Raw genomic sequence first — 25162 nt, 5'->3', positions numbered from 1 at the left:
TGGCTTACACAGTGCACTATATTTTACAATATGCCATGTGCTTTCATAGAGAAGAGCAGTGGGAAACAATTCTTCACTCGTTGTTGAACAAAAGACAATAATGCGCTCAGTCTTCACTGACAAGTGCAGCTGTGAATCTACTTTAATTCAGATCATGTGCAGCTTTCATTATGACTTGCTCCGTGCTTCAGTTTTTATGGGATTTGGGGGAATTTCTGCTTTACATAATAGAGAACACACCGTTTATGCAAAATAGGGGCAGAGGTGAGAAAAGAAGATGACAAGCAAAGGAACCTTGCAGACATTGTGCTTACATGATCAGCATCTTAAACTGTCTCAAGCTTTTGAGAAACTCCTGAATCTAACTGTCCAAATGTAATGAACATTCCTTAGTAAGATATTGAAGTAGAAGGGTTAATCACCTCTGTTTTAACACACAAACAGTTTATTTTGCACAGGTTGTATTTGTTAGCTCTGTTATCGACTCTAATTCCTTCAGGTTGATCATTTCTTGAATGGATTTATAGCTGTAAACAGAACTGACAAAGACTCACAACACAATTAGATTCTTCTGTAATGTAACCTCACATGTCACATCCAGATGGCTGGTGAGACACCAACGTTGAGAAAAACGGTTCTATAATTTACCTCGTAATTAATCTACGAGGTAACTGCCAGGAGGATACAGGTATCAAGGTGAATGTCTGTTCATGCCCTTGCACGTCTACCTTTGTGTGGACCAATTTGAGTTAAGACCTTGAGGGTGAGAATAATTTTGGATATATTTTTGGAAAGAAGGGGAATTTGGTCATCTTGCTTCTTTCAAGGTTAGAGTTAGAGTTGTGGTTCAGGAAAGAGGCCAGGGAATGCAATACGCCTTCCTTATAAGTGTGCAAACCTGTGTGTGTGTGTGTTCACTATTAACTGGTGTCTTGCCTGCAGGATGTGAGTCAAAAACAGAAACAATGTCAGCTTTAATAATATCACCTTACAAGCAGCGTCAGGCTCACACGCACACATACCATGCACACGAACACAGACACTTAAAGGTCCAGACACACACACATGTTCAGAGTGGGTTTGTTCCACTGATGAGGTCGGACGTTTCCATCTTGACCTGGCGACTATTCCTGTTGCCATGGGGAGATGGGGGAGACAGTCCCCACATTGTTACCATGGTAACGGGGGAGTCAGCGCATATAGAGCTTGTTTACTCTGTGGTCTTATCGTCATCTGTCTGGCACTAGTACACACTACATATGTCTCCCAGCGACAGGACCAGAAACTCATTTATATGTTAACACTGGTGCAATACACAACAATACACACAGAAATGTAGTCAGATATAGTGAGATACTGAGTTCTACTTATTACAGTGTACCTGTGTACCATACAAATTGATTAGGCACCCATCAACAAATCATTGGTTAAGAAGTGGAAATGTTACAGCCAGTTGGTCACAACAGTGTTTAGTGAGACATGACCAAAATTCTCATGTAATACAGCACAGCAGATAGGAATACAACTTTTTACTCATTTAAACACATTTAAGGAGATTCATGTTAATATCTCTAAAAGCCTCAAGCTAGTTAATTAGAAACACAGAATGGATGGCAGATAGCTAACCTGCAAAATAAAGTGTGCAAGTGTGGCAAACTCTGTACAATAAATCACAAACAGGAGACTAACAAGAGACAACAGGGTGGTTTTACTCTCTTATTACATTTTGCTGCTGTCCACTGATCCAAACAGCTGATCGGCGTGTATCCATGCTCATGCAGCGGAAGAATACCTGTCTGCAAGGTGCGTCTGAAAATAGTGCCAAAAGAAAGGGGGTTTCTGACGGCAAACTGAATAGCTCCATTTTTTTCTACTGGTGCATGCATTTGCACCATGATGAGTGCCTGGACCATATTTTCTCATCTTTGAAGAAATTAAAGGTGACATATCACGCTTTTTTCATCAATATATATTGGTCTAAGAGGTCCCCAAAACATGTCTTTAAAGTTTATGCTCAAAAAAACACTTTGAAATCAGATTTTGGCATGCCTGAAAAGCCCTCTTCTTCAGCCTTCCTCAGAACAGTCTGTTTTCTCTCTGACCGTGCCCCCTCAGGAAGTGGATGTGCCCTCGGCTCTCCAGCACGTTGATCTAATGTTTACATGTTGGCTGAATAGACACGGCTGCTCACAGATCCTGTTACTTCAACCCTCTGAATTTGATCAAGAATCTGAACCTAATGGAGAGGCGCCTGTAGCAGGACCTTTCTGAAGGATTGGTCACAGATTTAGTGTTTCTTGTTGTTTTATTTATCAGTATGTCGACGTGTGTCCTGGTACACAGCTACGAACGTGTAGCTATGTGGCTATGCTAACTAGCACTAGACGTGGGGAGTAAACCAACCTCTGCCAGAAAGGCAGCAGGACCTTTCTGAAGGATTGGTCACAGATTCTGTTTCTTGTTGTTTTATTTGTCAGTATGTCGACGTGTGTCTTGGTACACAGCTACAGCTACAGCTACGACATGTAGCTATGTAGTTACTACATGTAGCTATGTAGCTATGCTAACTAGCGCTAGAACTTTTCCATGACAAATAAAAATCATCCATTAGATCTTCAAATCTGCAGACGTGGGGAGTAAAACCGACCTTTGTTTTTATTAAGACAGCCTACAACTAGCATGCCTCCCTCCTAAGCTCCTTGTTAGCACACGTGTGCAGGGAATGAAAAACAGATGAGGGGTTGAGTTGTATTTTATACAGTCTATGGGCTGAACAAGCTCCGAGCTCTGACTCCGTGACAGACCGGATATTGTTGTGACGTAACAAAAACACGGAAGCCTGAAACAGCTCGTTTCACATACATGAAAATAAGTTGCACTTTTAAATTATTATTGTTTGCTTCTACATACTGTCTGCATATATGTTCCATGTTGTTGAGTTGTGCCATTTATTCTGACGTGTGCTGCTGACCTCTTGGCCAGGTCGCCCTTGAAAATGAGGTCTTGATCTCAATGGGACTTATCTGGTTAAATAAAGGTGAAAAAAAAAAAAAAAAAAAAAAAAAAAATTTACAGAAAGGTGAAGAAATCAAAACAGGGGCAGAATGGATTTTTTTCATTCTCGGGGGGGTTTGTAGACATGCCAGGGACACATATTTCAGGTAGAGAACCATTAAAAAGTCCATTTTGCATGATATGTCACCTTTAAGTGAAATAGGAGGCCCTGTCCGCAGAGAATTGTAGCCTAGCTTACCTGCCGGTCCTCTGGGAATTTTCTCATTAAAGGGGAAGAGCTCACCGGCAGTCATTGTGGCTAGCAGGAGCAATAGTGTACTCTAACTCATACGACCCCACTTAAAAAAACCTGAAATATCCCTTTCAATAAAGCAGGAAATAATGACAAGATACAAAACAAGGAGGAAACAAAGGTAACTCCTGTCAACATAAAGGCAAACATTAAATACGTTCAAGCTTTTTACCTGAGATTCATTGTATCATATCTTTGAATCCATATTGTCAATGTATTGTTAGTAATAGTGTTACTCAGTTTATCTCAGTGCATCCAGTTTATTCGGTCTTTTGCTTTTATGCCTGAAAACTATTCTCATTCACAAATACACAATAACACACAGATGAGGTAGTTTCACAACACATATAAAATGCAAATCGATTGAGTTTACACTGTCAACAGATGTCTCACAAGTGCTCATATTTTCAGCTCTTATCTCCCACCTCTTTCGCACCATATTAAAAGAGAAACCGACATAAAGGAGGAATATAACAATAAAAATGGATGGCATATGGTGGGAGGACCAACCTGCTCAGTTTTCTCTAATCGGCCTGACAAAAATTCCTTTGTAGATGAAAATGTTGTTTGATGGTCTAATAAAGGAGTTGTGGACAATCCAGAGCGTGTGGGCTGGTATCATCTCATTCTCTGCAGTGTACATCTCAGCTAAAAATAGGACACGCAGTTATAAGACTTTTGTTATCCAGTTTGTTCAAAAATGCTGGAAATATCCTGAAATCTGAAGAGATAATTTCTCCATGTTTCTGTGACTACAAGAGAGTCATGAATATTCCTCAGTCATTTTCTTTATACCAGAGGAGTCATTTATATTCCAATTCAAGCAAAAGAGCAATGCCATTTGTAAGTTCCTCCCCCCTTTTAAACATTGACAGAAACTTCTACTTGAGTTCTTGCTAATTTTCATGCATTACACTACTGGTTCATTTATTTGCATGGTGCATTTGTAATTGCTATGCTTTGGCTTTCCATTACACATTCAAGGGGTAATCTACATTGGAAATGAATGCTACTTGGTGAGCAGTTTTTGTAAAAATTTCCCTCAGACATGCAATGATTTTAATATTCAAGTCATTTCTATGTTGCCTGTGTCTCTGTTCCCTAGATATCTGGCTCTGTACGCCTACAAGCCCCAGAAGGCTGACGAGCTTGAACTTAGGAAAGGGGAGATGTATCGAGTGACAGAGAAGTGTCAAGACGGCTGGTTCAAAGGCACCTCGCTGAGAACGGCTGCCTCAGGCGTCTTCCCAGGAAACTACGTCACCCCGGTGTCCAGGTCAGTGAGCTCAGGCATGGGCAAGTAGCAGTTAAACTAGTCTTTGTGACTGCATTTCTAGAGACACCATTGGTATAAGCACAGGGGTCTCAAATTTGATCACTCTGACGACTGCATGTCTTGTGGAAGAATTCCTCTGTAACCCCTTCCTGCCACAATTGTACTATAAATGTAAGAACTGCAGCAAGGTGAGAGGCTGAATGAACTGCAGAGGAGGATATGAAGCGGGTGAATTCTTAAGCTCATTTCAAAGCTGCTATTTCAAACCTTTGCTCCACTTATGAGTCAGTGCAGTGCTTAAGTGACGTGAGCTAAGCTGTACAATACAATCAGACTAAGGCCTCTATTTTCTTTTCCTCACATAAAAGCGATGGCGGCGCTAACACAATCTTTGCAATTTACATTGTGATTTTCGGTGGTAATTTCCAGGCTGCAACTGAAGCTGAATACAGATCAGATGGAGCAGCGCAGCTTTCGTACTTGTTTTTTGGCAGTAATCGCGTGTATATGTTTAAAGACAGCGGCTTGAGTTGGCAGAGCTTCAGGGTTCTGCTTTCATCTTTGGTCATCAAACTGCCAAAATTACTTGATCGCACCAGTTGATGTGTCCGAGAGGGTCCCTACAAGAAAATAACTGTGAACGTCCTTGAACAGAAGAATAAATAAAATAAATATTTTATTTGTTTGAATAAAAATCATCTGAGAATCAGATTTTTGGCAAACTCAAGATATGTTGAGAATTTTTATTAGTTTAAAAAATCTTGGAGAAACTGCATGTAGGAGCCTGGGAAATCTATTTCCATTGATTCGCCTCGTTAACCCTTCTGTTATGTTACGGGTCAAATTCCAAACCAGCTAAATGCAGCATAAAAATCTGGGCAGCATGTGACAGAAGAGGTGTGGTGTTAATTTATCAACATCATTTCATGAAAAAAAAAAATATATAAGTATAAAATAAAATAATCAAAAATCCATGTCATGTAAAACTATTGTATTTATATTTAGGGCTTTCCAATGTACATTCAAAACGTTTTAACATGAATTTTAATGAAAAACGAGTGAGTTATCCTCATTGAACCATAATCTGTGAGAATTAAAGAACACCAATGGACTAAATCTTGATTTAAATGGTTAGTAATTGAGTTAAAAATTGTATGGTATTTTTTGGGGTTCAGACACTTTTGGATTATTAAATATGCCCCAGGTCAAATTGACCCAGGAACATTACTGCTGTTCCAGAGAAAACTAACATAACTGGAGGGTTTAAAAGACAACTGAGAAAGGGGACAGTGCTCAATAGGAAATATATCTTATTTAATTTGTATGCAATATAAGGTTTAAAAAACACTGTTGGTTACTACTATCTGTCTTTCTAATGGTAGCCGGCCAACAAAGTGTAGATCATTATTATCACTCGCATCATCATCAAAACAATCATTGTTATCTTCAGTGTTACTTTTGGCATTCTAAACTGTTTCCCTCATAGCTGTTATAGGCATATAAACCAAAATAAAATGAGCATGCTGTAATCATATTTGGCGATTTAATTACCCTCATTACTCCTGTATGCATGAAAACATTTGCAGTGGCTGTTGATCTAATCTACATTGTGCTCCATGATGCAGACAAACAAAAAGAAAGAGAGGAGGAAAATGACAACAGGAGTGTTACAACAATGAAAAAAACAAGATAGAAATGCATAAATATGGAAAAGAAATACAATGAGAAGATGTAGAGTAAGATATGGTGTTGGTGGATAAACAGAAGAAGGGTGAGACAGACCTGATTGAGCCAGGACAGAAGGGATAAGGTAAAATATTGAAGGTGGTGGAGAAAGAAAATGTGAAGGAGGCAGAATGAGAATGAGAAACATGAGATGAAATTGAAATAAAAGATAATTGAAAGAGAAATTGGAGAAAGTGTGGAGGAGGGAGAAGGTAAGAGGGAAAGCAAAATAAAAGAAAATGATACAAAGAGATGAAACAGCTTCAAAAACAGCAGGTGTCCTTCTCCAGTGGATATGAATGGCTGCTTCACATTCTGCAGTTATGCAATCTGAGCGAGAGAGAGAGAGAGAGAGAGAGAGAGAGAGAGAGAGAGAGAGAGAGAGAGAGAGAGGGACAGAGGGACAGAGGGACAGAGAGAGAGAGAGAGGGAAGGAGAGAGAGAGAGAGGGAGACAGGATGGGCGAGTAATCAAATGAGAGGCAATTTGTAATTTTTACGCGAGCATACTCCATCCTTCTCCCTTCTTCCCTCGCTCACCCCCTGCCTCTTCCCCCTTCTTTGTCTGCAGTGCTGCTTAGAAATTTCTCAAAATGATAATGAGAGGCTGCCAAAGATGCACACGCACACACATGCACACACACATACATTGTCACTTAGACCAATTTGGGCTGGCAAATAGGCATGTCATTCTTGTGGAAATGCAGTTTGAATATTTTATCACTGTGGGTTTATTATAATATAGTATCAATAAAAAATATTATATGTAATTTGATGACTCGTAGAAGAAGTATAAGCATGTTAGGATGTGTGTGAAATTATATGAAGTCTATTCAAATAAAAAGTAGCCAAAAATACCTAAATGTGTCGCTACAGATCTGTGGTTGCAAGAAGCAGATAAAGTAAGAGTGTGTTCTTTGTCTCCAGAGAATCTAAAAGAAAGGAATCCCTGAATGGCTGCCCTGTGTCTGCTGCTACACACACACAGACACACACAAACAGAAAGCCATAACTCTGTATGTGTGTGACAGGAAGTCAATGGGCAGCCATAAGAGTGTGAATACCGTCGAGTCAATAATGTTCAGCTCACTGTTCTGCCATTCAGCACTCTGCAGGCAGAGACCTGAGCAGCCTGCAGCTCCATATATGTTACACTACGACACTTTGTCGTGCTGATCCACAGACCAGATAATAGCAGTGAAATCACTCACTCTGACGGAAGATAATAGCACCATGTGCAACTTGTGCTCTGCTATTATGGACTAAATACTGGCTTTTAACATTTTGTACTATACACGACGGAGAGTCTTCAACCACACTACAATCATTTTGAGGCTTTACTCTGGCACAGTGTTGCTTTGAGCTTTATGTTAACATGGAGATGACAGCAGGAATGTATAATTGTGACCATATTTACAAGCGTTGTGTAGTTTCCGAGCATCTTAGGAGCACTAAACAGGCTAAAGGTGGGGTGTAATGAGCGTATCATGTACTTAGTCGTTTTTAAATGTATTAAAATCTAAATTTGATCTGAGGACCGGGCTAAATAAAATGTGAGAAGATCCCCAAACTTGTTGGAATTTTATCATGCCAGTACGTTTTGATTTTAGTGAGGTATTTCAGTCTTAACCAAAGTTTTGGGCTTGGACATGATAGAGACTGACATCCATAAAGCCACCCTGCCAGCATAGCTAAAGTGTTTCTTTATTTTTCTATCTAACCTTTATTTAACCAGACGAGACCCATTGAGATCAAGACCTCATGTACAAGGGTGACATAGCCAAGAGGTCAGCAGCACATGTCAAAATAAATAGCACAACTCAACAGCATGGAGCATACAGTATCTCACAATAGTGACTACACCCCTCACATTTCTTCTAAAGTTGAAGAAACAAGTTTGCTAAAGACAGCAGACTAAGGACATGGATTACTGGAACCTTGTCTTGTGGTCTGATGAAACCAAAATAAACTTATTTGGTTCAGATGATGTCAAGTGTGTGTGGTGGTAACCAGGTGAGGAGTATAAAGACAAGTGTGTCTTGCCTACAGTCAAGCATGGTGGTGGAAGTGTCATGGTGGGGCTGCATGAGTGCTGCTGGCACTGGGGATCTACAGTTCATTGAGGGAACCATGAATGCCAATATGGACTGGGACATACTGAAGCAGAGCATGATCCCCTCCCTTCAGAAACTGGGCTTCAGGGCAGCAATCCAACATGATAACAACCCCAAACACACCTCCAAGATGGCCCCTGCTTTGCTAAAGAAGCTGAGGGTAAAAGTGATAGAGTGGCCAAGTATGTCTCCAGACCTAAACCCCATGGAACATCTGTGGGGCATCCTCAAACGGAAGGTGGAGGAGCGCAAGGTCTCTAACATCCACCAGCTCCATGATGTTGTCATGGAGGAGTGGAAGAGGACTCTAGTGGCAACCTGTGAAGCTCTGGTGGACTCCATGCCCAAGAGGGTTAAGGCAGTGCTGGAAAATAATGGTGGCAACACAAAATATCGACACTTTGGGCCCAATTTGGACATTTTCACTTAGGGGTGTACTCACTTTTGTTGCCGGTTGTTTAGACATTAATGGCTGTGTGTTGAGTTATTTTGAGGGGACAGTAAATTTACACTGTTATACAAGCTGTACACTGACTACTTTACATTGTATCAAAGTGTAATTTCTTCAGTGTTGTCCCATGAAAAGATATAATTAAATATTTGCAGAAATGTGAGGGGTGTACTCATTTTTGTGAGATATTATACAGACAGTATGTTGAAACAATCAATAATTTAAAAGTGCAACTAATTTGCAAATAAAGTGCAATTTGTAATCACAAACACAGCATTTAAAAACACAGGCACTGCTCTGGGGTCTGTCTTTCATTTAAGATAGCCAAAGACGTCAAATGAGATAAGATCTTACAAAGTCCTTCTGGAGTGTATTCCAAGCAGTAGGAGCTGCAAAACTAAATGCTTTCTTACCGAACTCTGTCCAAACACGGGGAACACACATTTGTAGATACACACACAAATACATTGGGACCAAGCCAAGAAGACATTTATAAATTAGACGTAGCCAATGTGTATGTCTGCGTACACTCAGGGATGGCCAGTCAGCTTTGACGTAAAGTTCACAGTGATGAGTGAGGCGTGTGCAACCCGTGACAAACCTCAGAGTAGAGTGATATACACTATTTAAAGACAACAAACATTTAGCCGAGGCTCCCAAGTACAACACATCACCATAATCTATAAGAGACAGATATGTTGTCGATACTAGAAGTTTCCTTGCTCTGAGGGAGAAACAGGATTTATTCCTGAAGAAGAAACCTAGTGTCACTTTAAGTTTGGAGACCAGTCTGGCTATATGAGCTTTAAACAAAAGGTCCCGGTCAAAAATAACACCCAAGTATTTATACACAGTAACAAGTTCTATGGGTTTCCCTTCTGATGTTACGACCAAGGGGGCGTTTTCCGGGGACTCGCTTGGTTTTGTCTGCATTCAGGACTAGTTTTAATTTCAGTGATTTCAGTGATCCCCAAATATATAATGTGTTTACTTAACATACAGCCAGTTCTTACAGTAGCAAAAGTCTTCAGATATCTTCAGTTATTCAACAAGCTAATATCTCTTTCCTTCTCCCCTGTCACCTCTGTAGGGCTCCCTTTGGAGTTGGATCTTCTCGTGGTTCATGTTTGTCCAGTCCAGTTGGTGGAGTCGGGGGCGGGTGCAGTCAGGTGGGGAATAAAATCTCCGACCCTTCGTCCCCAGGCTCCCCAGGGCCCTCTTCGTCTCGTCCCTCCACGCCGCTGATCAACTCAGCCAACTCTGTTAACTCCACCAGTCCTGCCTCCTCACCACAATCTGCAGCCGCCCAGCTGAAGAACTGCCTGCGCTCCAGTCAGCACACAGTTAACCAAGCACGCACCTCAATGCAGCTGGGTAAGCAGGAACACTCCAACACACACAATGTGTGCATAATGTGTTTGAATCGCTAAGCATTTCACACTGGATCCATTAAACATTAAGACATGTTGGTTTGTTTCCCTCATTGTAATAGTGTATTGATCAATCTTAATCATGTGTTCACTGGTTATCATAAATTACCATAATGGCACAGCCCTCCCAAACCATTTGAAGTCAAAGATTTATCACCCACATGACCAGAGTGGCTCTTAAAGTATGAAAGGAGAGGTGAATCTTGTTGCATCTCTTCAGAGCAAGTTGAGCAAGTTTAGAGATAGTGTATATTCAGCAAGTGTCTTTCTTTGGTACATTTCCAACTCCATGCTGCAATATCACGCCCTGCAGTAGACTGTTCACCGGCCCACAGGCTTAAAGCAGCAGAGTCCAGATCATTTGGGACCATGCTGAATTTTAGCCTCTTAGTCTCTGATTAAAGAATAATAGAATATTGATTTTCCTTTAATTCAAGTAGCCTCTACACACAAAATTTGCAGACATATGCACACAGCAGCCTCTTTTTCAGTTTCCCCAGTGCTGTTACACGTGTGAAACGAGATGGATGACTAACAACATGAGAGAGTTGCAGCTAGTGGCAGTCACATTCTGCACATGGTAAAAAGTTTATGGTGTAAAAGCATCTTATATACTGCTGTAAGAAGTAGCTCTCGGAAGGCATTGTATTACGTCTCAAAGGAGCAAGATAGGGTCACAGTCTTTGGGTTGGCACTGACTGGGAAAACCAATTCTCTACTGAACCTATTAGGTGCATTGTTTGTTTGTTTGTTTACCATATTAGGGATGTTTCCTTTAAATTGACTATACTGCTACGTCTTAACACTGTAAGCATTGATAGGGATTACCCTGAATTAGTTCTGTTATAGCCCAGTGCTGGCTGATAGTTTTAATATACATAAGCTCAAGAGATCAGGGCCTTACAGCAGTTGTCTTTCTCTTCACACACTGAAGCAACTATAACATTAAAGAGGAATGTAATTAAAATGTAGAAGCCTCAGTGTGAATTGCAGAGCAAGTATGAACTTAGATTAATAAAAGAGAGCTCATGGAAAGAAAAGCCTTATGGCGGCAGCTCCCATGTAAGAGTTTATATGTTGTTGAATACCCTTAACAACTTTGGACTTCTGAACTAGTTTAAGTTAGGTTTCAACTTGGAACATGTCTTTTCTTAGTGTATCTTACCTTTACAACCAGTGTTTAGACCATAGACTGTATAGAATATGGACGTAGTATCCGTGACGTCACCCATCTGTTCCTGAACGCTGTTTTGAAGCCAGTCGACGGCGGCAGCCATATTGGAAATGAGGAACTCAACAAGGCAGGTAAAGGGGTGGAGTTTGAGCCTCCTAGCCAGCAGCTATGTGTTCCCGTCCGGGAATCCAGCCAGTCATGTCCTTATTTGGGCAAAAACTCGTAATCTTAATATCTTCTGAACCGTCGCGTTAGAAAAAAATTCACCCCCCGTTCAGTGTGTGCCGATAGAGAAATTAGCTACGAAGATCCAAGCCGTTTTTTGAACCAGGCTGTAAACATGTTTATTAATGCTGTCTTATTTGAATTGATGTCTATGTGGTTTCTGGTGTTTCTGCAGCCAGCCTCAAGCGGATTCTCGATAAATTGCAGTTTATCACACTTCCGCATGGGCTTCATAGTTTGAGACCGGAGGTTCCCGCTTGGTTTAGACTGATGGTATAATTCCCTGGGTTTAAGTAGCCAATTGGCAATAATAAGTTTGTGCTTTCTAGATTGTAGTCAGTACTGTTTAATACACATTTTATATATCTAGATGTTTTAAGAAAGCATGTACGGGCCCCTATTCAAGAGCTTTATATAGAAATGTATACACCTTAACAGTTACGTTAGAGCTGAAACTGAACTAATAGAATTCCCTTTGCCTCTATAAGAAAGGGGATGCAGTCAAGATGTGGTAATGGGAAGAGAAATAAAGGTTGACAAGCATTTCAGATAGGGACTTGGCAATTATATTGTCAGCATGTTAAAGCCAGGCGGGCCTCAGAGTAGTCTCAACCTGCGTGTCTTGACTGTTGGGCAAAAAAATCTCAAACAGAATAGAGAAGAAACTGCAAGCCCCTCAAAGAAAGGCGTCAGCAAGCTGATGTATTCTTCTTATCCACACTGCTGCTTCCCTTCTGCACTTTATGAACCCACAGAATCCTCGCTGAACAGGAGCCACTAATGCAGGATGGTCACAAGAATGTACTGTACAGTCACAAGAGGATAATTAACATACATACAGTAAGGCTCAAAGAGCTCTGTTCACTCAGCAGTAGTATTTTTATCTGCCATGCACACTCTCAAACACAACTCTCTCTTTCTCTGTCCCTCTCACACACATGCACACATACATACACACACATATGTCTGTGCAAGGTCTAGATTATATCAGCCTTGTTCTGCACTCAGTTTATTCATCTCTCCAGCACCTCTCTCTATCCTCCTCTTTGCACCTTTTCTTTCTCCCTGTGAGAAAATGATTCTGAAGGTTTCTTCGGGGAGGCTAAAGAGTACACTCTGTGAGAACACCGCCAAGAATAACACATAAACACACATGCAGACATGTGCTCTCCCACGTACATTTACACATGAGAGAACACACAGGCCCCTGAACGCACTGCTGAATGACATCACTGTGCTTTTTGTTTTATGGAGGCGTAATGACAGAGCTCCATGCCTCTCTCTCTCCCTCTCTCCACCTCTTTCCTCTTCTGTTTTTCTCTCCCTCTCCCTCTCTCTCTCTCTCTCTCTCGCTCTCCCATCTACACAAACAGACACACATCTGGTCTCCATTACAAAATAAAGTATGTGCATAGTTCGGGCGTTTAGTGGTTTCCTCACATGACCAGCGCTTCCCTCTATGGATTTCTGCCTAAGTACTGCAGTGTAGAAGAGCAGGTGGCTTGCAACCGTGTGTGTGTGTGTGTGTGTGTGTGTGTGTGTGTGTGTGTGTGTGTGTGTGTGTGTGTGTGTGTGTGTGTGTGTGTGTGTGTGTGTGTGTGTGTGTGTGTGTGTGTGTGTGTGTGTTTACAGTGCATTTGTGTGTGGGTGTGTATTTCTTTGTACTTTTATCCTCATGAGCACCAAATGTCCTCATACAAATTAAAGGCTGAGAAAAGTGCTACAAACTCAGGACTTCTCAGCCAATTTCAATTTCTGCAAGGCAGGGGGCTTGTTTGGTCTCTGTGTTTGTGGGTTGGTCAGACCAATCGTATGCAAATGAGGTGCAGATTTTAAAAAAGTATTCCGAAATCAGTATGAGAGGGAAACTTTCAGCAATCATTTAGCTGGAAGGAAAATCCCGTTTACACCACTAATATACACCACTTTACTTGGTGCTTCCATCCATTCCAATTGTTTGTCACTCAATTGCTATGCAGATGAAACCCAACTCTCCCTGTCATTCCCCCAAGATGACTATACAGTCTTGGCACAGATCTCCTCATGCCTTACTAGTATCCCTACATGGATGAAAGGATGCCCCCTTCAGCTCAACCTGTCATAGACTGAGCTCCCTGCAGCAAAAGATCCCCATGCAGACCTGGACCAACCAAATTTATGCCCCCAAAGTCGGCACCGAACCTGGGTATCATGATTGACGACCAGCTTACCTTTAGGGTCCATGTGGCCTCGTTTGTTTGGTCATGGAAGATCAGACCCTACCTGTCAGAGCATGCTACACAGCTCCTGGTACAGGCTTTTCTTACGATATGCAGCAGCACGACAAGTCTTGAACTAATGGAAAACTCACATCAAATTTAAAACCTGCAAACAGCAACCAAAACACCTCCTGCCTATCTGAACTCCCTCATCTATATTTGCCCTCTATGCTCTGCCAATGAAAGGCCCTTGGTGCTCCCATCACATCAGGGTTGTAAGTCATGAGCTAGATTTTTCTCTATAGACAAGACTCTGAAATCGCCTGTTTTAAAAGCAGATATTATCTTAATGACAGTAAACTAACTGCATTTGTAAATTTTTAAGTAGAACCCCCCCTGATTTCCTAAGTATCCTCATGTTCCCTTTTGGAACTCTGTGCTTGATGGCAGCACTTGTAGAAAGGCTCTCACAGTTGTACTAACACACACATTTGTTTGTGTCTGTCTCAGTCCACAGTCCTCCTGCTGGAAGCCCAGAGCGCCCCACGTCAGCCAACTCCCCCCTGCGTCCTCAGAGCTCCTCCCCCTCACGCTGCTCTGGCCAATCCGGTCGCCCGCTCTCCATGGTGTCTCCAGGCCCCAGCTTGGGGCCCTCACCCCTCTCTTCCCCTGCCTCGCGGCCCCTCCTCCCCCTCTCCTCCGCTCTCTCCTGTCTCACGCCTCCCAACGTGTCAGCTGTGCTCCTCAACGGGGATCCAGCCAATCCCCTGCAGCCGCTCTCACCGGGTCCCTCCCACGCCTCAACGCAGGGCGCCCTCGCACCCAAAGTAGAGAAGGTGAGCTTCATTCTCATGAATGGCACATTTCAGCCAAATATTATGGGCTTGTTTTAGGATATGCACCAACATTTAATGATCACTCTGTACAAAATCGTCTGTGGAAACAGCTCTCCTCACCAACCAGCACTTTCCTCTAGAAGAATAATTGGATGTCTTATAACAATGCAACTTCTGTTGTTTTCTCCACATGCATAATGAAGAGCTGAATACAGTAACTTCATATTTAATTTACAGAGGGGATTATAGGATATCACTTGCCCTGGTACATCCAGACGAGACAGACTGTGGGGGAACTTGTTCCAGAAAATGAAAATCCTAATCTAAGATCACAAATTAGTCTTTGAATACTGATTAGTACAACATGTTGTATTGTCTGTGGGGTGGTGGTGGTGGTGGTGTTGGGGAGGGGGGGGGGGGATTTCATACAAGTTGTATGATGACAGTCTTTGACAACATAAACAGTACCGTACATTTCATTATAGATCAACAAAAACAGCCAGTTTGAAACAATGATGTAAACGCCCATCCATCTGACTTGGCTATCAGTTAATTTGATCACTAATTCATATTTTGAGTGAAACGTTATCACTTAGTCTTTAAAATGTTTGTAAATATAGAAATATGCCTATCAAGCTGATCAAAATATAAGTTAAAAAATAAGACAAAAGTAACATTAGTTTATTGTGATATTATCTCTAGAAAATTAGATCTAGTTTTATTAAGTTGTCTCAGTTGTTCCATTTTAATTTTCTGTCTGCAATTTAAGTCTCACCATTACTGTTGATGAAAATATTGAGTCATGCGGCTGTTTTGGTCCGGCAGGGAGTTTAATAAAGCAAACCAAATATTGAATGTGTGTTAAAGTCAACACCTCCATTAAGAGAACACCAGGCCCTTTTTGTTTGAGACCAGGCTGATAATAAGAGGTTAAAGAAATAAGACATGTGCAATTTCCACTTCTATTAGTTACCCCGAGTGTTGCTCACCCTGTAAATAAGACTCACTTTGTACATTTTAGATAACTTTAAACTACACCCGGCAAAAAAAAGGAAATGAGTTTTGTCCTCAAGGTGAAATCCGCTCTGTGTGTGTCTGTACCTGTGTGTGTTGTGCCAGTAGTCATCTCCTACCTCAGTAAGTGTCACTCATACACGCCGCTGGCACAAATTCTGAATGCCATCCTGTATGTTGAGGGATCCGCCGTGTGTTAAAGCTGCGGATGTTAAATCGGCCTGTACTGACAGTGAAGGATGGCACCGAAAGCTTGCATCTGTCTCAGCTCCATTTGTTTCACTGTTGGCTCCACAGTCTGGGACAGCTAATCTATGGCTAGCTGACAAACAGCTCATTGACTATGGAACAGCAGGCAGCGGCCTTGTTTACATCATCGCACTCAAAGATGGCATGAACTCACATTCAAGATTATGACTCACATACTGAATATATCTCAAAATATAAAAGTTGGAACATTGTAGTCAAATTACTGTCTGTTAATAAGTCAGTATATTAAAAAAGACATTGTTTTTGGCATTCAGGCTGAGTTGGAGTTATTTTCGAATCAAACAGCTGCCTAAATTAATCCCTTTCTACTCTATGGTGGGATATTTTTACTCGTCTATGAATCTAAAACAGTATTTGTTTGAGTGAGCTGCTCCATCTGGATTTTGCTGTACTTGTTGCACAGAGTTATGATCTCAGTACAGCGTTTATACCCTGACAAGATTTCAATTCTGAGGGAAAACACATCTCAGTATTTGGATTAAATAGCTCAATACATCAAATGTGACATAGCTGTGTACTAGCAAAGAAAAGGATCAACAATTGCCAATCAGAGTCCAAAATACTACATCATCATATCATCCCTTGAAAACATGTTTACCCCTGAGCCGCATTCACATCACAAAAAAACACAGTGTTGCTTTGAGCTTGGCAGAGCAGCAGCTTCAGGTCTGGAGTCCGGGCGATGATGGTGCCACGCAGTTGGTCTTTGTTACACAGGAAATGATGGAGAAGCTATGATAGGTGCCTGGCATACACAGTTAGGGTAATCTCTGTGCAGCACACTGTCACACTGTCACTTCTGCAGCCACATGTCATGTTGGACATTGAGATGTGTTTTTAGACTGTTTCCAGGAAGTATGTGCATGCAAGGCAACTGCCAACCAAGCGGCTGTTAGGATTTCAGCGGATCCATAAGACTGTAAAGCTGTTGAAAGAATGATGATGATGATGAATGGTGTTTGAGGAGAACAGAAGCATGGAGCTTCATGTAGACCTAACACTTTTACAAACATTTCAAAAGGATAGTCTGTTTTTTCACTTTGCCATCAGAAAGCTCAATTTGTCTTAGCACTATTTTAGAACACAACACACTTGTGTTCCTCCTCCTGCAGCACACTGATCAGCTGTCCTATAATGTATGAGCTCACTTTTACTCAATACACTGATAAATTGAGAATTTGGTATTTTAATTCATTCATTCATTTTATTTATAGGCGCCTTTCTGGACACCCAAGGTCACCTTACAACATAGCAATAATAAAAGCAACACTCAACAGTAAATAAATGTACATTAGAATATAGATACAATACTAGAAAAATGATAGGGGGGAGGGGAAGGCATTCCAGTCACATAGAGACAGATTAGAGTGAGTATGCTTGGTGGAAAAGGTGAGTTTTTAGGCGTGAGAGAGGAGAGGTGGAATTTTTTACGTCTAGGAGGAGAGAGTTCCAGAGGCGGGGGGCCGAGCGGCTGAAGGCTCTCGACCCCATGGTGGTCAAGCAAGCAGGTGGGAGGGTGAGTTGGATGGAAGAAGAGGACCTGAGACAACGGGTGGGTATTTTTCTTTGGAGGAGGTCAATGAGGCACTGAGGAGCTAGGTTGTTGATGGCCTTGTAGGTGAGGACCAGAATCTTGAAAATGATGCAGTATTTAAAGGGAAGCCAGTGGAGTTGCTGCAGGGCAGGTGTGATGTGGCTGATGGAGGGGGTTCTGGTTGTGATGCGTATTAGAATGGTAGAATGGTATTTTTGCATTCCAATTCGACATAATTTTCAGAACCAAACACTGGACATTATCCAGCTAATACTGTAATGACTATAGTGTTTGTTATTTCATCTCAGTCTTCCCCTTGAGCAGCCAACACAGTGTATTTTGAAAAGGGTAAACATATCGCATGGACAGTGGGTTGTGTCATTGTCCAATAACGCAAAATCAGTGAGTGCAGAAAACTTACTTACTTTTCACCCCTTCTAAGTTTTCTGATTTAACTTCTTAAAAGTGAAGAAAGATGTCCTATTGTTGCTAAGTCCAGCTCATGACCATATGCTCATGACAGCCAAATTTGTCAGCAAGGGCTCACAGTTTACACGTCTGCACCAACAGGTAGCCTAACTTTGGATCTCTTCTTCTCTCTAGTTAGCACAGACATTTCTACCCGCAATCTTTCTGACCGTTGCATCTCATCCATCCACAGTAACATTTTTATTTGTATGGTTGTATTCTTGTCTCTTTTGAAGCCTGCAGACTTGATTGGCTAACCAGTGTACTGCAGGTGAAGGAACATAAGACAAACAGGGTTTCGCTGAAGGATTTCTGAATAGACCACACATGTACACTGACACTAATGTTTGCGTTGGACTTTCTTACTATTAGCTACTGTAAATAAGTTGGTAGAGCTGACCCCGTCTGCAGCAGTTGATAGCTAAACTTCGGTGCAGATTCTCTCCATTGCTTTCTTAACAAAAGGGTTGAGTTTACAGGAATTATCTGATGCTAATACACTAACTATTTACAAGTACCTCATGCAACCCCACTTAAAAAAACTGAACTATCCCTTTCAAGTGACTTCTTTTTACTTTGTTCTGCGTTTTTTAGTTGAAAATATGATATTTTATTTTACTATAAAGTAGCTTAAAAGTGACACACTGGAGTGTGCCAGGCGTTGTCCTGATTTCACACTTGGATTTTTCCTTGAACCTTTTTTTTTTGGTATTTTTTTTCTGTCACATAATTTCCCTTAAAAGCATCCAAAGAGTGTTGAGCGTGGGTGAGTAAATTAGAGTAATTACCTCAGTGGGTGGACAGAAACTGGCGTCCTGAGCATCTTTTCCTCTCAACCTCAGCAATCTCCACACCCCCCTGCACTTACTCTGAAAGGTCAGGTTCAAAATTTGGATTTATAGGTCCCAGCACTTTCTTGGGTTTGGAGGATAAGAAACTTCACACAGCTATCCTCACAAACAGATCGAGTTTATGTTTTAGTGTGTACATTGAACAGAAGTTAAGGAAATCCCTACATCATCTCTTCAGTTTCAGGATCCTGCCAGTGTGCTGCAGAGCAAGGCTCTCCTCCATTGTTAAATCAGACTAAACTCCTGTGTCAGATTATATTGTGAGTGTATGGTGCCACCTTGTGGTTAAAAGAGAAACAGCATCATTGACATCCTTCTGTAAAAAGGCACACACACACACACACACAGGCGAGCACGCACACTCACAAGAGGCAGATTAAGCCTTTAAGCCTGCAGATGAAAGAAGAGAGGGAGTGATTATTCACTTTTTTTCTGATGCATTCAGTCCCACCTCCATCCTTCTCTCTCTTCTTCATCCTTCTGTTCTTCCTTTACTTTTCACACCTAACACTTTTCTGTCTGTCCACATCTCTTCTCTTTTCTCTGTTTGTGTCTGCCCTTCCTTTTACCTCTTTCCCTTGTCATACCCTCTCCTCCTCCTCCTCTTTCCTCCTCTCCATCCTACCGTTTTCCCTCCTTATATTTCTATTCATCTTTGTTTTTTGTCTTCTCCTCCCTCTCCATAATTAAAATTCAAACAAGCTTTGTTTGCATGACAGGAGAAGAAGCAGTGGAACATTTTGTGTGTGTGTGTGTGTGTGTGTGTGTGTGTGTGTGTGTGTGTGTGTGTGTGTGTGTGTGTGTGTGTGTGTGCGTGCGTGCGTGCGTGCGTGCGTGCGTGCGTGCGTGCGTGCGTGCGTGCGTGCGTGCGTGCGTGCGTGCGTGCGTGCGTCTGTGTGTGTGTGTCAGTGCCAGAGCATTATGATATTTATGTAAACCTGATTTCTTTTTTGGGGGAGGCTGGAACAAAAGGGTTTCACATTCCTGTATCCTGTGAGGAATCATGAAGTATTGGGGAGATGCGTATCTCTAAAGCACTGGTATTGAGAGTGCGAGAGCGAGCAATTAAAGCTGTTTGTTTTCTATAGTGGCTCTGCTGAGTCAGTGTGTTTATACAGCCCTTTGCTTTGTAAGCACTTTTGTCTTCTGTGCTGCCACATGTATACTAACACTGGTCATTAGGGCAATGAATTCTTGTTGAGTCCTTGATTTAATTATGGGATGTTTGGTGGCTGTTGCTACACTGTTATGTCATGTTTATGACACAGATGTCATCATAGTTGAGTTTTGTTGTAGCAGGTCTAATAATTGAGCAGCTGTGTCAAGTGTCCAAAGTTATTGGCCTCCTGACACATCTCTGTTACTCAAGAAGGTGAATGTAAGAGGAAGTATGTAGAACCAGATTATAAACTCTTATCTACAATCTAGTTCATGTACGTCACTTATCAAAGAAAATACTCAATATTTTTTAAAGAAATGTTTTTTTTGGGGGGGGGGGGGGTAACTTTTATTGAATTTTACAATTATTTGAAAACAAGGCACAGACAAACAAAATTACAGTTCCGTACAACAACAACAACAACAGGGTCAATAGATTTTGTTGGTATTATTTATAGCTAGAGGAGATTAATTTCACAGGATTAATTTCCTTCCTGTATAAATATTTCTTACTTATGGCTATACAGTGAACATCAACACAGTAAACATACACATATATACATATACAGTTTCTCACAAAAGTGAGTACACCCCTCACATTTCAATATTTAATTATATCTTTTCATGGGACAACACTGAAGAAATTACACTTTGATACAATGTAAAGTAGTCAGTGTACAGCTTGTATAACAGCGTAAATTTACTGTCCCCTCAAAATAACTCAACATACAGCCATTAATGTCTAAACAACCGGCAACAAAAGTGAGTACACCCCTAAGTGAAAATGTCCAAATTGGGCGCAAATTGTCAATATTTTGTGTGGCCACCATTATTTTCCAGCACTGCCTTAACCCTCTTGGGCATGGAGTTCACCAGAGCTTCACAGGTTGCCACTAGAGTCCTCTTCCACTCCTCCAAGATGACATCACGGAGCTGGTGGATGTTAGAGACCTTGCGCTCCTCCACCTTCCGTTTGAGGATGCCCCACAGATGCTCAATAGGGTTTAGGTCTGCAGACATGCTTGGCCACTCCATCACCTTCACCCTCAGCTTTTTTAGCAAGGCAGTGGCCGTCTTGGAGGTGTGTTTGGGGTCGTTATCATGTTGGAGTACTGCTCTGTGGCCCAGTTTTTGAAGGGAGGGGATCATGCTCTGCTTCAGTATGTCACAGAACATGTTGGCATTCATGGTTCCCTCAGTGAACCGTAGCTCCCCAGTGCCAGCAGCACTCATGCAGCCCCAGACCATGACACTCCCACCACCATGCTTGACTGTAGGCAAGACACACTTGTCTTTATACTCCTCACCTGGTTGCCACCACACACGATTTGACATCATCTGAGCTAAACACGTTTATCTTGGTCTCATCAGACCACAAGACAAGGTTCTAGTAATCCATGTCCTTAGTCTGCTGTCTTTAGCAAACTGTTTGAGGGCTTTCTTGTGCATCAGCTTTAGAAGAAATGTGAGGGGTGTAGTCACTATTGTGAGATACTGTATATATACACACATGCACACACACATCTATGCAACCACAACAACAGGCATTTTCTTTATTTTTTTACAGGTTTTTCTGTTAATAAGTCAATGCATTAAAGTGAGTCGTCCATTTGTTCCAGTACTTAACAAACTTCCACACGTCGGTTCAGTGAGAAAGTTAGCTTTTCCATGTTATGTATTTCCACCATGATTCTGATCCAATCCTCCTTTGTTGGGGGCTCCTTAGTTAGCCATCTCCTTGTTATACTTTTTTTACTGGCTGCCAACATTATTTTAAGCAGATATTTATCAGTAACATTGATTGTGGATGGAAGATTGACAAGATATACTGTACAGAAATCTTGCTTAATGTTAAGACCCATTATCAGATTAACCATTGATCTTATTTCTGTCCAATAGGATTGGATAATGGGGCAGTCCCAAAAAATATGGAAATGATCTGCCTGGGGGTTTCCACATTCTCTCCAGCACTGTCCTGATCCTGGTTGACCTCTTTGAGATTGTTTTAATTTTGGAGTAATACAAATTTTAATAATATTTTTCCATGTAAATTCCCTCCAAAAACCTGAGCTTTAAGTGTTCGAATGAGTTTTTCAAATATTAAGCCAATCCTCTTCAGACGTTTTTGTTTTTTTAATGAAAGAAACTTTTTCGGGGGGGCAGGGAGGGGTACCTTTTCCCCTTTATTGGATAAGACAGCTGAAGAGAGACAGGAAATGTGGGGGAGTAGAGAGTGGTGGAAGACCTGCAGCAAATAGCATTGGCCGGGAGTTGAACCAGTGACCGCTGCAACAAGGTCTGTAGCCTCTGCACATGGGGAGTGTGCTTCAACCGTTAGGCCAACTGCACCCCATGACATAAACTTTGAATAATGCAACCTTGGTGTGTCACTGATAATGTTTGTGTTACACTACTTCCTCCACATATAATGAATCAATTAAAACATAATATATATATTAATTGATACATTATATTTGCTAGTTAAAGTCAAAATTTTTTCTTTCTTTGAGAAACTCTTTGCAGGGTTGTGTTTTCTTTTTTCCCCAAGTGGATCATTACTTTGATCAGCTCCATGTTTCCTGACAACTTCTGCTTTTTACAGCAGTCCTGAAGCTCAGGCAGGTTTACTCCAAGCCTGGTGCTGCAGTCGGCAGTATTACCAAGCCATCTGCAAAGGCTTGCATATTTGGTGTGACAGCCGGGTGTACCTACCACAGGGGCGAGTCAGCAGCACCGGCTGTCAGCACAAAAACATGGTATAAAGAAACAGATATAGCTGAGATTTAAAGGATAGATCGTAGAGGCGTGTGAAGTTGATTATTCCGTGATGAGCTTTGTTTTGGTTCAGAAATTGTAATGGACTGTGGAATATACAGGGCATCACATATATCCTGCGGCACCGATATTAAGAGAAATCATTCAAGAGGGGTGAAGAGATGGCTCTTAAATGATAAAACACAAAGGGAAATCATAAGCTGTTAATGAATCACGCCTCCTCCAAGGTTATAGGTTTTGTGCTTGCAACTATGATTCATACAGAGAAACACAAATTCAGATAAAGAGGGAAATGAGACAGACACAGAAACAGGCACTCACATCAACAGGTGAAAAAGACGAGACTCTTAGTTTGATAACAAGACATTAAATGGACTGATTTAATTCGGGATATTGAATGCTTTTGTGGTATTCTTGTAATTTGCAGTGTTTGCTGTTATTTAGATGATATAAAGTTACATATGTCAGCTTTACGTCAGCTAGCTCTGAAACCTCTCTCAGGAGGAAGGAGTGTAGTTTCTTCTTGGTTCTTGGTTTCTCTAGTTCAGAAACAAACTTTAGTGGATGTGGAAGTGTTTGCTGGGTTGTCAGGTCTCTTAACATGCTGGTTATACTCTCAACTCAACTCAACTTTATTTATATAGCACCTTTCATACATAAAAACATGCAGCCCAAAGTGCTTCACAGAATAACAGAGAGACAGAAAACAACAGCAATGGTAAAATTATAAAAGGTATTATTATGAATAAAACATTTAAAAATAAAATAAAATCAATACAGTAAAATTAATAAAATAAGTAATAGTGGAAAGAAAAGTTAAAAATAAGGTAGTGTTAACAAGATCAGATGAATACAAGAAATAAGTAGATAAATAATTAAATAAGATAAGTATATGTTAAAGTAATGATTCAAATAATAATAGTTAAAATAATAATAAAAATAATGCAAATAATAAGAATAATAATGCAGTCCAGGTCTAAAAATATATTACTCCAGATTAAAAGCTAGATTGAAAAGTTAAGTCTTAAATTTACTTTTAAAAACTCTCTCTCTCATGGATTCTTTGTATTTATATACAACCCCTTTTCAAAGCAGTGTCTTTTCTCTGCCCGTTCCATGACTCTTTTTGCTCCTCATTTATATAAAGACCAATTTTGTGTCTCAGTAAATAACAGAACAGGGTGCATTCAGAGTTTTTATAATTCGGTTTTTGGCTTTCATGTATGCGACCCCATGCTGTTGCTATGACAACTGTCCGTCACAGCCATGCAAAGACGATGTCTTAATGGAAAATGAATGTAAAAGAAAGCCAATGCTTGATCCAGCAGCCCACATATCACAGAAACAGATGGCTGAGGCAGAGACAGAGCTGATACGGAGGCTTTATGCATCTAAAAAAAAAAAATGTAATTATGCTCAGGCATGCTCAGTATTGATCCACGTCTTTATGACTGAGACTGTAAAATCATGCCAAGCAGCAGACAACACAAAGCACTTTTTGCTCCTGAAGTCAAACAGAGTTGGACTGAATGGGAAGTATTGTGTAGCGCTGCTATGATAATAAAGCGCGAGCCAATAAACGTGAATGTGCCTTCACAGGTGCCTTTAAGAAAACGCTCTTACAGTAATCAATAGTTGGTTCTAAAGACCAGCACAGCGAGTGCAGGTGTATTTAGTGTGAAGGATCGTTACTAACCACTCTGCTTGTTTGAGAAAAACACACAATGTGATGAACAGCTATTCATACAATGAACCTTCTGTTCGACCTTCCTCCTCTGAGCTGTTAGAATAAAAACTGGTTCCATCTCTATTGTCAAAGAAGAATCAAGTTCTGATTAATTCCACTCACGCACGTTAAGTCAAGTTCATTTTTGGGGGGTGTTTGCCCAAAGTCACTTCAACATGTGGCTGCAAGAGCTTGGATCGAACAACCAACCTTTCAGTTACGAGATAACCCACTCTACCACTGAGCCACAGCCACCCACTGTAGTGGCCAAAAAAACTTTTTGTGGCCACAGAATGCTTCTAGTAGTTGTGCTGAAGAAGGAACATGTGAGACAATTAAGGGCAATCGAATGTGGGAGTTCACAGACATTTCTAAAGAAAGTGATCCGTTATAAGTGGGAAATCAGCAGGTATCATAGTTCTTCCAATCAAAACAACTACAAGGGGAGTGATGTTAGGAATAAAAAGAGCCAATCAGTTCTTTCCAGATAGGACTCAGTTTATGGATCTATTTTTGTTTGCTGGAATAGATCCTGAACGATGCAACTGTCTTCAGTCTTGTACAGGGATATTTATTTTTGAGTATTTTTTACTGACTTGAACATTTTTTTCCAATAAAGGGAAGATGAAGT

General features: G+C 41.0%; 1 protein-coding gene across 2 annotated transcripts in view; it reads left to right on the top strand.

The window, feature by feature from the left end:
• LOC117819726 (E3 ubiquitin-protein ligase SH3RF3-like) overlaps positions 1 to 25162 on the top strand; it is a 167065-nt gene that overhangs the window by 132135 nt on the left and 9768 nt on the right. For both annotated transcript variants that reach the window (XM_034693158.1, XM_034693156.1), the window contains 3 exons: positions 4413 to 4583; positions 9963 to 10246; positions 14410 to 14735. In XM_034693158.1, coding sequence (XP_034549049.1) covers positions 4413 to 4583; positions 9963 to 10246; positions 14410 to 14735 — 781 coding nt within the window. The remainder of the gene's footprint in view (positions 1 to 4412; positions 4584 to 9962; positions 10247 to 14409; positions 14736 to 25162) is intronic.

The sequence above is a fragment of the Notolabrus celidotus genome, chromosome 10 (assembly GCF_009762535.1).
Source record: "Notolabrus celidotus isolate fNotCel1 chromosome 10, fNotCel1.pri, whole genome shotgun sequence".
In the NCBI taxonomy this organism is placed as follows: Eukaryota; Metazoa; Chordata; class Actinopteri; order Labriformes; family Labridae; genus Notolabrus; species Notolabrus celidotus.
This window is presented reverse-complemented; position numbering and strand designations above follow the sequence as displayed.